The following is a 12,005-nucleotide window of genomic DNA, read 5'->3' on the forward strand; positions in this document are numbered from 1 at the left end:
TTCAGTATCAGTAGCAGCCACTGGACCTCCAGACTCAGGCCTCAGTATAAGCACATGACTAGTCCCCAGGCTTCAGGCCTAGCCATCTCAGGCAGTCCATAGCAGCCCATAGCAGCCTCCCCCCAGACAGGGCCCAGGGCAGGAAGAGAAACTCACATGGTCCACCCCAAGTATTTATCTAATCTCCCAGCATGCACCACTGGCCATTAACCTCACAGTGATTGGCTAGAAAGGGATACCTACTCGTAACAATCTCTCATTGGTAGCTCTACATCTGTCTGCTGCTGTGTGTACCCTGGCCACAGAGCAAACAATGACAGATTGATTAGGGGAAAATAAATGAGCACACACTATAGATCAGCATCAGACTGAATACAATCTGACAATACTAAATTTACTAAGCACTCCTGCTTATAGGGTGCTACACATCTTACCCTCCTTCTAATCCCTCCCCTTCCTAAAACAGAATCACATATCATTTTTTGGGGGAAGAGGGCACACAACCATTTTCTGTATGTTCTTGCTCTCATTTCCATCTTCATTTCCATAGCCCTCAGCCCACCTGCACCCTCTTAGAATCACATCACACATGCCAGGAGTCTTGTCTTCCTGCAGTCTGGATCTCACTCAGGGGCTCGATTTGAATGATCAGGAAGTGATCTGTGTCAAAATGGCAGCATGGAAGATCACAAGACCTGAGAAGGCATTGGTGCTGGAAACACTGACCTTCATGGGCTGGAAAGTATGTGTTTTGTAAAAGACGGTAGATACAGTACTTGTAGTTGAACTTCACTTTTCCAGTGGCCAGGTCAAGTTCCTCTTTAAGGCAGAAAAGATTCCCTGTCTAAATGCATGCATTGACTTGCAAATGCGCAGCTCAGTTGACAATCTCAGCTTCTATAAGATGCTGGGACTAAGATCCAGGCTCTGGGTTGAAGTATCTTCCATGTGCATTTGCAAGAGTTAAGTCATCTAAGGCCAACCAATAGAGAAGAAAGAAAACTTTGGACATGGAAGAAGATCGGGAGAAGATGGCATCAGCAAAATGACAATAATCTGCAAGAATGCTGTGGCGAGAGCTCCGTGGGACCAAACTGAGCAAGGTCCTGCTTTAAGAGTCCCTTGCCTAAACTGTTTTATATTTTCTACTTACCTTTCAGACGTGCATACAGTTAGCCAGGCACTGTGTCAATGTGCCAAATATGTATGTAAATCCAATTATTTTATTCTGCATTGGTCATAATACTTAAAATTCATAATGCATCGTATTTATAGAAAATAAAACTGTTTATGTGATCTAATTGTTACTATATTTTCCAAATAAATATATAATATTCATCAAATAATTATTCATTAGAGAACATTGTGTCTGAACCATCCATTTAGCTCTATGGCTAAGACTTTTATTGTGGATATATTTGGCTTTAAAGATTTAATGACTACAATAACTTGTCAGTCAAATATTCAGGGTGCGACCCAATGTACTGTATGATTACATAACAATGGTCTTTTCATTAATGACTGTACAGCCATTTTCCCACCCTAACGGAAGCCAGTTAAAAGTCCATAAAATGACATTCATTCAATGACGCTTTTAAGGCTGTATAAAAGTTACCCACCAACAAGGATTAGCTGTACTTCTAAGCTCAGGAAGCAGTGGACAGTAACTACTCAGTGCCACCAAGTGTGAAACAATCTTGCTTTTCTTGCCACCATGAACCAAACTGTCAAGCAAGTTAAATCTGGATCCACCCAAGGAAGAAGCCAAGCATCCAGTTACAACCAAACTGTCCGTCGAACAGGATCCGTTGTTTCCTATCATGGAGGTCGTCATCAAGCCCAGCATGGAGGACACATTAGAGCTCCCAGTGTCCATGGTGGATCTGGTGGAAAAGGCATTAGCATCTCTAGACACTTCTCCCATGGCCACAGCTTTGGATCTGTTCATGGTTCCAGTCACGGAAATCACTTTGTCCACCAAAGCACTCATGGCGTTTTCAAGAATGATGGCCTTTTGTCCTTTAATGAAAAAGAGACAATGCAGCTACTGAATAACCGACTTGCCACATACATGGACACAGTATGCACATTGGAGCAAGAGAACAGTCAGCTGGAGAGGAACATTAGAGAGTGGTATGAGAAGAATGAGCCTAATGGTCTGCCAGACTGCAACAAGTACTACAGGACCATTCAGGAGCTCCAGAGACAAGTAAGTTACTGACAATGTTTATGAGATTTTTTTTTTATTGCTTCTTTGTTGGCATTCACAAAGGGATAATGGTGTATTAGTGGAAGCAGCTATTCATTTATTGCTTGCTGAAAGAACATAAGGCAGAAATTAAGGGTTGGCTCTATTTAGAATAAGTTTTGTCGTACCATCTTTAGTGGTATATATGTTAAAGCAACACATAAAGGGATACTACAATTATATACACAAAGTGTGCCCTGAATTACAAAGAGCTTGTCTACTTAATGTTCTTGTTGTTCATCTTGGCAATACTTCAGTCAATCTGCTGTGTAAAAACTCCCTGGTATAAGGGGGGCACTTCATTTTGAGCCAGAGATTCTGCAGGCTAAGATTTCTCTGCCCATCAAAATCTCTTTGAAATCTGAATATAAATAACCTAATTCAGCAATTCAGCCTTATTATTATTAAATAAACAATATATTATATGGTTTATACCATCCTCCGTAAGTACTACTTTTGCTGGACAGCTTGGCCTGTTACAGGAAGTAAAAAATAATTAATCTACTGGCTGGATTAACAGATGATAAAACTATGGACAGTGCTGTTCTAATGCTAGTTACAGGCTACAAATGTCACTTCTGATTTTTTTCAAGAGTTACACTTTATTTCTTAACACATGTGCTCCATTCACACAACAATTTACAAAAAAAAACGTTGCATGCATAGATAGAGGAAGGACAGAATGAATGTCAATGATCTCTTACAAAAATGTTGCAAACATCCCAAATTTTAGTTGTCACCAGAACAGGAGGAGAGGCAAAATCCTCCAATTAAAACATATGTTCCTGGGGCAACTGTCTAAGGGGGAAAATACCCTCACTTTGCAGAGATTTCCTCTCACTTCCTGTTGCATTATGGCTTTAAAAACTTTGTGTTTGTGTTTTGTTTTTTTATTCATGGTTCTTCCTAACTGTTGTCTTACATTTTTATTAACAAACACCATACAGGTGAAACTCGAATAATTAGAATATCATGCAAAAGTAATTGCAGTGCTGCAAAAGGGGCCCAAACCAAGTACTGAGTACATATGCATGCTTGTATTTTTCAGAGGTCCGATATTGTTCTATGTACAATCCTTGTTTTATTGATTGCATGTAATAATCTACTTTTTTGAGGTTGTGGATTTGGGGTTCTTGGGGTTTTCATGAGCTGTAAGCCATAATCATCACAATTATGACAAATCACGGCTTGAATTATCTTGCTTTGCATGTAATGAGTCTATCTCATATATTAGTTTCACCTTTTAAGTTGCATTAGTGAAATAAATGAACTTTGCACGATATTCTAATTATTCGAGTTTCACCTGTATGTTATGATAACACATTGGTCAAAGTCACAAAAATTGGATATGGTGGCACATAGCACAAAATTATATATAAATCAGATATGAATTTCCCTAATACTAACATTCAGCATGTTCCACAGATCTCTGAAGCCTCCATACAAAATGCTAAGGTGTTTTTGGACATGGACAATGCCAAACTGGCAGCTGATGACTTGTTGAACAAGTAAGTCCATATAAAATCAGCAATAAGTTTATGTAGTATTAGTATATTTATTGTATAAATAATACAAAAGTTATACACTCAGTATATATTTGACCAGACTAAGGCCCTTTTCACATGGGTGCCTGGCAGTTTTGATCGGCAGTGGACCCGTGCACAGATCCCCTGCTAATTGGAGCAGTATGGAACGGATGTCACTGTTGTGGTATCCGTGTCTGCCCAGGTTTTTCCTGCATTGTAACTGAACTTACCTGACACATTTTAGTGTAGGAGGAGTCGGATGTAAGCGGGGTGTTTACATCAGATTACCTTCATCATTATCAAGTCCACCAAAACTGAACTCTGTTCCATTTTGTTTTCCAGACTTGGACGGGTTCTGGGGTGATTGGATGTAAGCGAACGCACATCTCTTTTGATCTGGTTGCCTATAAACTAACATTGGGCTTTTGATCAGATACGACTGAAAAACTAACAGGCGGATCTCTTTGGATACTTTTTAGGCCCTTGTATGAAAGGGGCCTAAAAAGTATCAAGCACATTCCAAAGTAATGTGTTATGAGGTACCTCCTGCTATCTTCGCTATGCTACCCAATGCCCTGGTTCATTTATAATGCCCCCTGAATTTCATATATAAGTATGAACTTTCTTCAGGGCTAAGTACACTCCTCTGCCCTCCACCTTCAAGGGACAGTGCTGTGCTTCAGGTTTAAATACGCTTTAATAATACAAAATGTGATGAATTATATTATACATGTGTTGTTATGATGTGTTATGTTTATTTTTTTAGGCTTCTTGACTTCACTATTTAGTAGCTTTGGGTAGCTAACACTGGCTTGCTGCACATTGTTGTTCACGTATATCTCTTGCAGTAGGTAATTAAGTAAGCTCGTTTTTGCGTCTTCCTTTTCTTCAGGTATGAATTGGAGAGTAACCTGAGAAATAGCATTGAGTCTGATGTCAAGGGTCTCCATAGAGTCCTAGAGAGACTGAACATGGAGATGGGTGACCTTCAAATGTGTGTCTGCAACCTTCAGGAGGAGCTCCAAGAGCTGAGGAAGACTCACGAAGAGGTGAAATATAGCAAGATCCTCTTAGAAGCCAACCAATAATGTCCATTTGTACCAGATTTATTTATTCCTATTTTTTTTTACAGGAAGTCAACTGTCTGCGTACCCAGTTAGGTGCTAGAGTCAGCGTAGAGGTCAATGCTGCTCCATGTAAAGACTTGAACAACACCTTGTCTAAGATTCGACAGGAGTATGAAAACCTAATGGACAGAAACCTTAACGAAGTGGAGGCTATCTTCCTTGCAAGGGTAACTTCATTATTAAGAGATATTAAAGAATATCTCATAGACAAAATATAAAACGAATAATATGATAACTTTTACCCGACTAGAACTATGTGTAACCTAGGATTTGCCATGCTTGGACAAACAACACAACTTAAAGCCCCAGTGCCTCTTTAAGCTCAGAAGCCAAGAACCCTTGCTTCTTTTATTTTTGTGTTTAAAAAAACTAAAAAACTAATGTTGAAGTAGAAATCTCATATATTTTCAATGTCATTTTAAAAAGCTATTTTCAATATTTTTAAATCTGCAGTTTTTGTTAAATTTATACCTGGTGAACCTTTCATGAAGTTCCTCGTTACGGCACTTCCTGTTATTGGGTAATAACATTGTCAGCTTCTCACATTTGTTCTCCTGCACTGTCTAGTCACGTGCACTTCAAGTGGAGATTATATGCACTCATGGTGACAGTTTATGCACGAGCACTCAATGTGCAGGCATGTTCCATTGTTAGCACCATCAGGAAACCTGTACTGAGAAATAACAAACATTGCCAAAATGCATGTTTGTAGACAGGAAGTAGCTGGAGGAGATCAACAGTGTTGAGATGCAACACACATGAAAAAAGGTTAACAACAGTCTTTTTTTAAAGAATAAAAATTTAGTAATTTCTTATGCTACATAGAACTACAAAGTAAATGTCAATTAATTAGGGTTTTCACTCTGCTAGCTGAGAAATTATACTAGCTCAATCTACTAGAGGCAGTATTTAAATAAACAGAGGATTCTAGTGTGCCCGTCTGCCTAATGGTTGTTTCATTTAAAAGTCTACCTTTACTATAATTTTTCTTATATCATTGTAAACACATGTTTACTGGAACCTACAGGCAGCGTGAAAAGCTAATTTAATTCTGGGGTGCATCACTAGAGTGAGGAGGAAGGAGGTCCTCATTCCACTATATAAATCTAGACCTTAATCAGACCTTATATAGGATGCAGTGTCCAGTTCTGGAGACCGCACTTTTCAAAAAGTATTGAAAAGATGAAGCTGGTCCTGACATGAGCAGCAAAAGGTCTGAGGGATAAAATATATATTAGGAAACAGTGAAGGAATGTAATATGTACAGCTTCAAGGAAAGAAGAGAAAGAAAACTTCAACTACATTAAAGGCATGAATTAGGTTCGGGAGGGCAGTATTTGCAATATGAAGCTGAGATCATGAAACCATGATTAGGATCTGACACTAGCAGGAGGAAAGTAGAAAAAAAAAATCTAAAAGAAAGAGACAGATTCAGTAGACCACTTAAGGTGGCCATACACTATTCAAATTGTGACTAGTTCTCGATGAACCGGCTAAAATTCACATAGTGGGTACCACTATTGGCACCTGTCTGGACACTATCCCTTGATCAGGAGATCGAAGGAGCCGGATGGAACATCTTAAGCCTAGCAGAGCTTGCAGCAAATCAGAATACAATAGAAACATTGGTGGATTCCGCCATCCACTCTCGTGAGTGTGAATGGAGGAATCTGTTATATTTTCTTTGCTTAGCCCACAGGTTAAACAAAGAAAATAGAACAGTGTATGGCCAGCTTTAGCCTTTCTCTGTTGCCACTCTTCTATGTTTCTTTGTATGTTTATGAAGATATTAGCACAGCATTCTTTTGTAAACAATATCAATTTAATGTTAGCTTAAAGCCAGTTTAAACCCATGCTTATGATTTTCAATTGCAATCTTCAGAGTGAAGAACTCAACAGTGAGATGGTATTCGGGTCTGAACAGATACAGTCAGTTTCTAGTGACCTTATTGAGCTGAAACGCAGAGTCCAAACACTAGAGATTGAGCTTCAAAGCCAATTAAGTGTGGTAAGTAATACATTTTTGGATATACTTTTGATATGGAGTTTCTGTGAGGAAAGGACCTCATTTGAAAGTTTGCCTATGGAATATATATAATGTATGAATTATACACCTATACAGGGATTAGCATTAGTCAATAGTCATGGTTCAGGACTTCTTGGAATAAAACATTATGCTGAATATCTTTCAGAAATTAGCTCTAGAGGACTCACTGGCCGAAACCGAAGCCTCTTACCAATCTCAGCTGGCCCAGTTACAATGTTTGATCAACAACATAGAGTCAGAGCTGGGACAAACACGATTTGACCTGGAACAGCAAAACACTGCTTATAAGATCCTCATGGACCAGAAGAACCACTTGGAGATGGAGATTGCCACCTACAAACATCTTCTAGAAGGGCATCACATCCAGTATGTATAAGAAAATAATAACAAAAATAATGATAAATGAATAATAACTGGGTAGGTATCTTGCTGCACTCCCTACTGTAAGAGTGGCTAACCTGTATATACAGGTGGGCGCTTGTAGTGACCACGGATGGCACCGTGAACAACACAGAAATAGCAAAGATATGACCAGCACACCAAAAAGATTTCAGCAAAAGTCCATTTAATGACAAATTGCCATTCTATTACAAGTGCTTTCGGGGCCTCAAGGGTTCCCCTTCATCAGGCTCAGAATGACAGGTCATGATCTGTCATTCCGACCTGATGAAGGGGTACCCTTAAGGCCCCAAAAGCGCTTGTAATTGAATGGCAATTTGTCATTAAATGGACTTTTGCTGAAATCTTTTTGGTGTGCTGGTGACATCATTGCTATTTCTGAATAATAACTGGGACACGATTAGATAGTATCAACTCAGTGTTACTCATGTAGTATGTAGATATCTTTGCAGTGTTGTGGCAGTGGTGTTTCATTAAAATGTATGTAAAGCCAAAACTTTTTTTTCGTTTTAGATAGAGTGATGAAAGGTTAGAATCCCTGTCAGATTTGTATTGCAGTCTATGTCCCTATTATGGAGATTTACCCTCTTTATTTTTATTGTGACCATTGTGACAGGTAAAGAAAGTGATGGAAGATCAAGGGATTTAAGGGGTCACCGGAACAAGAGAGGTCAAATCTTCCAGTTAGGACACTTCCACTGACTGTCCCATACATTGAAGACATTTTCTCTTACTTCCTGTTGTGACTACAGGACTTGAACTGAAGGGAAAATTCTTCAGCTTAAAAAACCCATCTGGAAAAAAATCTAACAGGAGTCCCTAACCATTCACTACTCTATATAAAGTAAAAAAAAACTAAAATATTTTCAAAAATAAGCTTCCATAATCCATAAACAATAGTAGATCAATCACTGTTTATTTGACATTAACATTGCGTACTTGATTTACAGATGTTAATTAACTCTCTCCGAAACAAGAGAAAAGTTTTGGCTTGAGTTCTGCTTTGAATGTTATAGGTCATGGAGCTGGGCATATTACCCTTATATCTTGAATCCCCCTATGGCAATCTTCAAAACATATTTGGAAGGGGTGCTAGAATATGTTGGTAGGCCAGTGGCTGCAGCTAAAAAGAAGTCTCTAAATATTTCACACCTACTACCAAACTTAACTGCTCTGATATGCCCTCACATCCCAATATTTGTACAAATGCCTATTTTCATTAGACTTCAGCTACAAGCTTGGAGAATTTTCAGTGAATATTTTTTTTTAATTCTAATAATAAAAGTAATGGTAATTTTTTTCTATTTTTCGACAGCGCTTCTGTTCACAGCAATAATACTGGTAAGATAATGAAAATAGCTTTTTAAACAATTCTATACAACAGGCAAAGAGATACAGTAAATGAAGATAGATGCAACATACTGTCCATGTACAAGAAAAGGAATTTCAGGGGCCTTTATTTATATGTGCCCCAGAAAGCGGCTATGCTGAATGAAGAGTAACTAAGACATATTATATGAATAGGTGATACTGAGTTGAGCCCCTTTAGGATTCAAAGAGTTTTTTTTATTAGGAAGGACCCACACTTATTGACTTTATACACAAAAAAGACTAAGCCATTTCAATGTGTAGTTATGACCCCCAAAAGAGCTACTAAGTTTAATCCCTCCCTGCCTTTCTACTGGTGCACTGGCCTACTCCTACTGGAGTTCACTTACCAACCCACTAGTGGTGACAGAATTCCTGAAAAAACACTCTGTCATCCTTTTCTTGCAGATTTTATTGGTTTAAAGTCCAAGAGGGAGAGGGATAACATTCACAGGGTAACCAACAGTGACAAAAATCCCTCATATAGGGAAATAACTTTAGCCTCTCTCACATGCCAAGGGTTTGACTTTAAACTGAGACTAGCAATTTTCCAATGTGTATCATTAAGCTGAGACCCGCAATTCTATGTGTGCGTTTAAGCAAAGACCGGCAATGGATTGCACAGACTGATTCCTGAAGGAGCTTCACTTAAATAGCCACCTTCCTGTCTTTCAGGTCCTAGCATAGGCCCACTACCAATTATTGTGGCCTGGCACTGTAACCTTTCCCTCCCCAGGCAGCAGGACTGGGAGGCAAAGGGTTTCTGTACTCTTCTACCCTCCTCAGGCAGCAGGATCTCCTACATTGGTATCTTCTCCAGGCAAAGCCTGGCAGTTAAGAACTCTTCTAGAAGGTTTGCCCAAATGATTATTCCCTTCTCCAGCCTACATAACTCTCAACAAAGCTCCTAGTGATTTGCCAGGTACAAATAAATATTTATAACCAATAACATTGTATCTTCTTGTTCTTTTCACTGGAGAACACTCACCAGGAGCAGGCAGAACTAAACAATGAATGCAGAAATCAATAACAACCATAGCTCAGGGTGGCTACAGCCTGGTTGCCCACTAATTTTGGACCAGGGGCATGCCAACTTTTGCAAAGCTGCTACATATGATTAAAGGAAGGACCTCCAATTAAAGTACAGCCTTTCTAATTCAATCAATGTTACTAATAGTAGTAGTGTAGTTCAGAAGCGTCATATTTAAAGTGTATGTAAACCCTAACAATGAACATCTCCTAATTGCTCCCTTTTGGTCTGTTAAATATACAATGTTCCATAGGTGCAAAATAATACATGTTGAGCTCTTAACCAGTGACCTCCTAACTTCCTGTGCTCTCTGCCTTTACTGAACTGAAATCTCAAGCAGTGCAATCAACACTGCCTAGTTCACCTTTGTGAACTACATATCACTTTCTCCCTGTGTCATAAAGGATCATAAGGTTAAAATAAAGGAACAAATGCCCAAAAAAGAAGAAAATCAGTGCAGCCACCACATGTAACTGGTAAAAGCAATATATGTTTTATTTTAGGGTTTATATACACTTTAAGTCCTACTCTAGTCCTGAAACCAGACATGCCCATGCAACCAAACACTTTCACAGCTTTCTTATCTAATCTTATTTTAGTAATAAAATAATCTTTTAGTAATAACTTAATACCTAGATCTGAAAGTAGAAGTCTAGGAAATGGCCTGGTGGGCCAGATTCGGCCCCTGGGCCTTGAGTTTGACACATGTGTAATACATTTTGGAAGTGTATGTTTTGGGAAGAGTAGTGTATTGTCACAATATCCGGAAATCCGTGCCTGATTTTCGCTTTGCTCCCTGTTTCTGGGCTGTCAGCCTATGGTGTCTCACAAGGCTGCAGCCAATCTGCTCTCCTTCTCCCCTATTTAGGACTTCCTCACTTGTTGCTCTTGGTGCGAGCAACAAGTCTTATGCCTTGTTCCGTACCCCTTGTGGCTCTGACTACCCCTGGGATCATATTCCCTGTGCTTGCTATTGGATCCCTGTGCCTTTTGGCTTCCCTCTACCAGCTGGTATCCTGTTTGGCGTTATCCCCTGCTTTGCTCCTTGCACCCCTACTATAGTATTTCAGTGGTTCCTTTAGTATATTGTTGCAGGCCTTAATTGCCTTCACCTGTGCGCCTCTCCAAACTGCCTTCATTGCTTTACTTCTACTGTGTTTTTCCCTCTCCAGTCTTTGTCTGTTTGCTTCCTCCTTATTACTGCTTGTTGTACTTCTACTCTGTCACTTACCTTCCAGTGTATCTTCCTTTGCTGTCACCCCTTTATTTCTGTGCTCCTCTCTTACCTGGTGGCTGTGTTGGATTCATCCTTGTCTGCACACCCCTGTGTGCATACATCCCTTTTGTGCTTCTTTGTGTACTTTTCTCTCTGTTATCCTGCTTCTTTGTATGCATGTGCCACGCACATCTCGTTTACTTTTGTACGTTGCACCTTCCTGCTCCTAGGTGTGCCTCTAAGCTGCTTACCCTTCCCTGGTGTCCTTGCTTATCTATTCTCTTCAGTATACTCTGCTGTTCTGCTGTGCGTTTGCACTTTTGCTTGAGACTTTCTCTCTCTCTCTCTCTCTCTCTCTCTCTTCCGGTCTTCCTCCTCCTTGGTTACAAGTTTCTTCCCTACCTGTTTGTATCCAGTTCCCCGCTGCTTCAACTAGTCCCTGGCGTCTGTGTGGGTGCGCTAGAGGGCCGCAACCTGGAAGGTGTCCAGCAGCCAATCATCCTCACCACTAGAGGCTCTGTCGAATACCTGGCCCTTCTTAGATTCTGCGCCTCTAGTGCGTCCTCAGAACGCACAGACCATTCGTTCCTCTCTCCCTGTGACCTACATCCCCCATATCCCGCCTCTTTGTGACTTCTACCAACTCCGCAAACACAGGAGCTCACGTACCCTGGTCCCTAGACCGTGACCTGTATCCTAATGAAATTTACTATATCATATGTTTTCTTTCAGAAATTCATCATGGTGTAAAAGTTCAGCTCACCAAAGGACAAGTTCATCAGGCAAATGTTCAGCTCACCAAAGCACAAGTTCATCAGGCTAAGTGTTAATACTCTTTTCACAGCTGAATAGAAGACCTCTGTTATGGATTTACGTTTACCAAAACTGGCCATATAGCCTTTTAAATTTTTTTTGTTCAGCCCCCAATTCCTCCATCCTCGCTAAACAGTGTGGATGGACGAATCTCTCCTGCCGGTCTATTGTATACTTATAGCCGGTGGCCATCACTTTCAGAAAATCCCAAACAGCGGCTGCAGCTGACTG

General features: G+C 40.0%; 1 protein-coding gene across 1 annotated transcript; it reads left to right on the forward strand.

The window, feature by feature from the left end:
* The first annotated feature begins 1,714 nt into the window (after nucleotides 1-1,714).
* Nucleotides 1,715-11,791, forward strand: LOC108787089 (keratin, type I cytoskeletal 19-like). Its single transcript, XM_018556543.1, has 8 exons — nucleotides 1,715-2,209; nucleotides 3,674-3,756; nucleotides 4,667-4,823; nucleotides 4,907-5,068; nucleotides 6,784-6,909; nucleotides 7,094-7,314; nucleotides 8,663-8,688; nucleotides 11,694-11,791. The coding sequence occupies exons 1-8, from the start codon at nucleotides 1,715-1,717 to the stop codon at nucleotides 11,789-11,791; spliced, it is 1,368 nt and encodes a 455-aa protein (XP_018412045.1).
* Nucleotides 11,792-12,005: the final 214 nt, after the last annotated feature.

The sequence above is a fragment of the Nanorana parkeri genome, unplaced genomic scaffold (genome assembly GCF_000935625.1).
Source record: "Nanorana parkeri isolate BGI_ZX_2015 unplaced genomic scaffold, ASM93562v1 scaffold242, whole genome shotgun sequence".
NCBI lineage: Eukaryota > Metazoa > Chordata > Amphibia > Anura > Dicroglossidae > Nanorana > Nanorana parkeri.

Coding starts and splice junctions, on each gene's coding strand:
- LOC108787089 (XM_018556543.1), top strand. CDS start 1,715: ATGAACCAAACTGTCAAGCAAGTTAAATCTGGATCCACCCAAGGAAGA. Junction 4,824..4,906: donor TGAGGAAGACTCACGAAGAG/GTGAAATATAGC, acceptor TTTTTTTTACAG/GAAGTCAACTGTCTGCGTAC. Junction 5,069..6,783: donor AGGCTATCTTCCTTGCAAGG/GTAACTTCATTA, acceptor TGCAATCTTCAG/AGTGAAGAACTCAACAGTGA.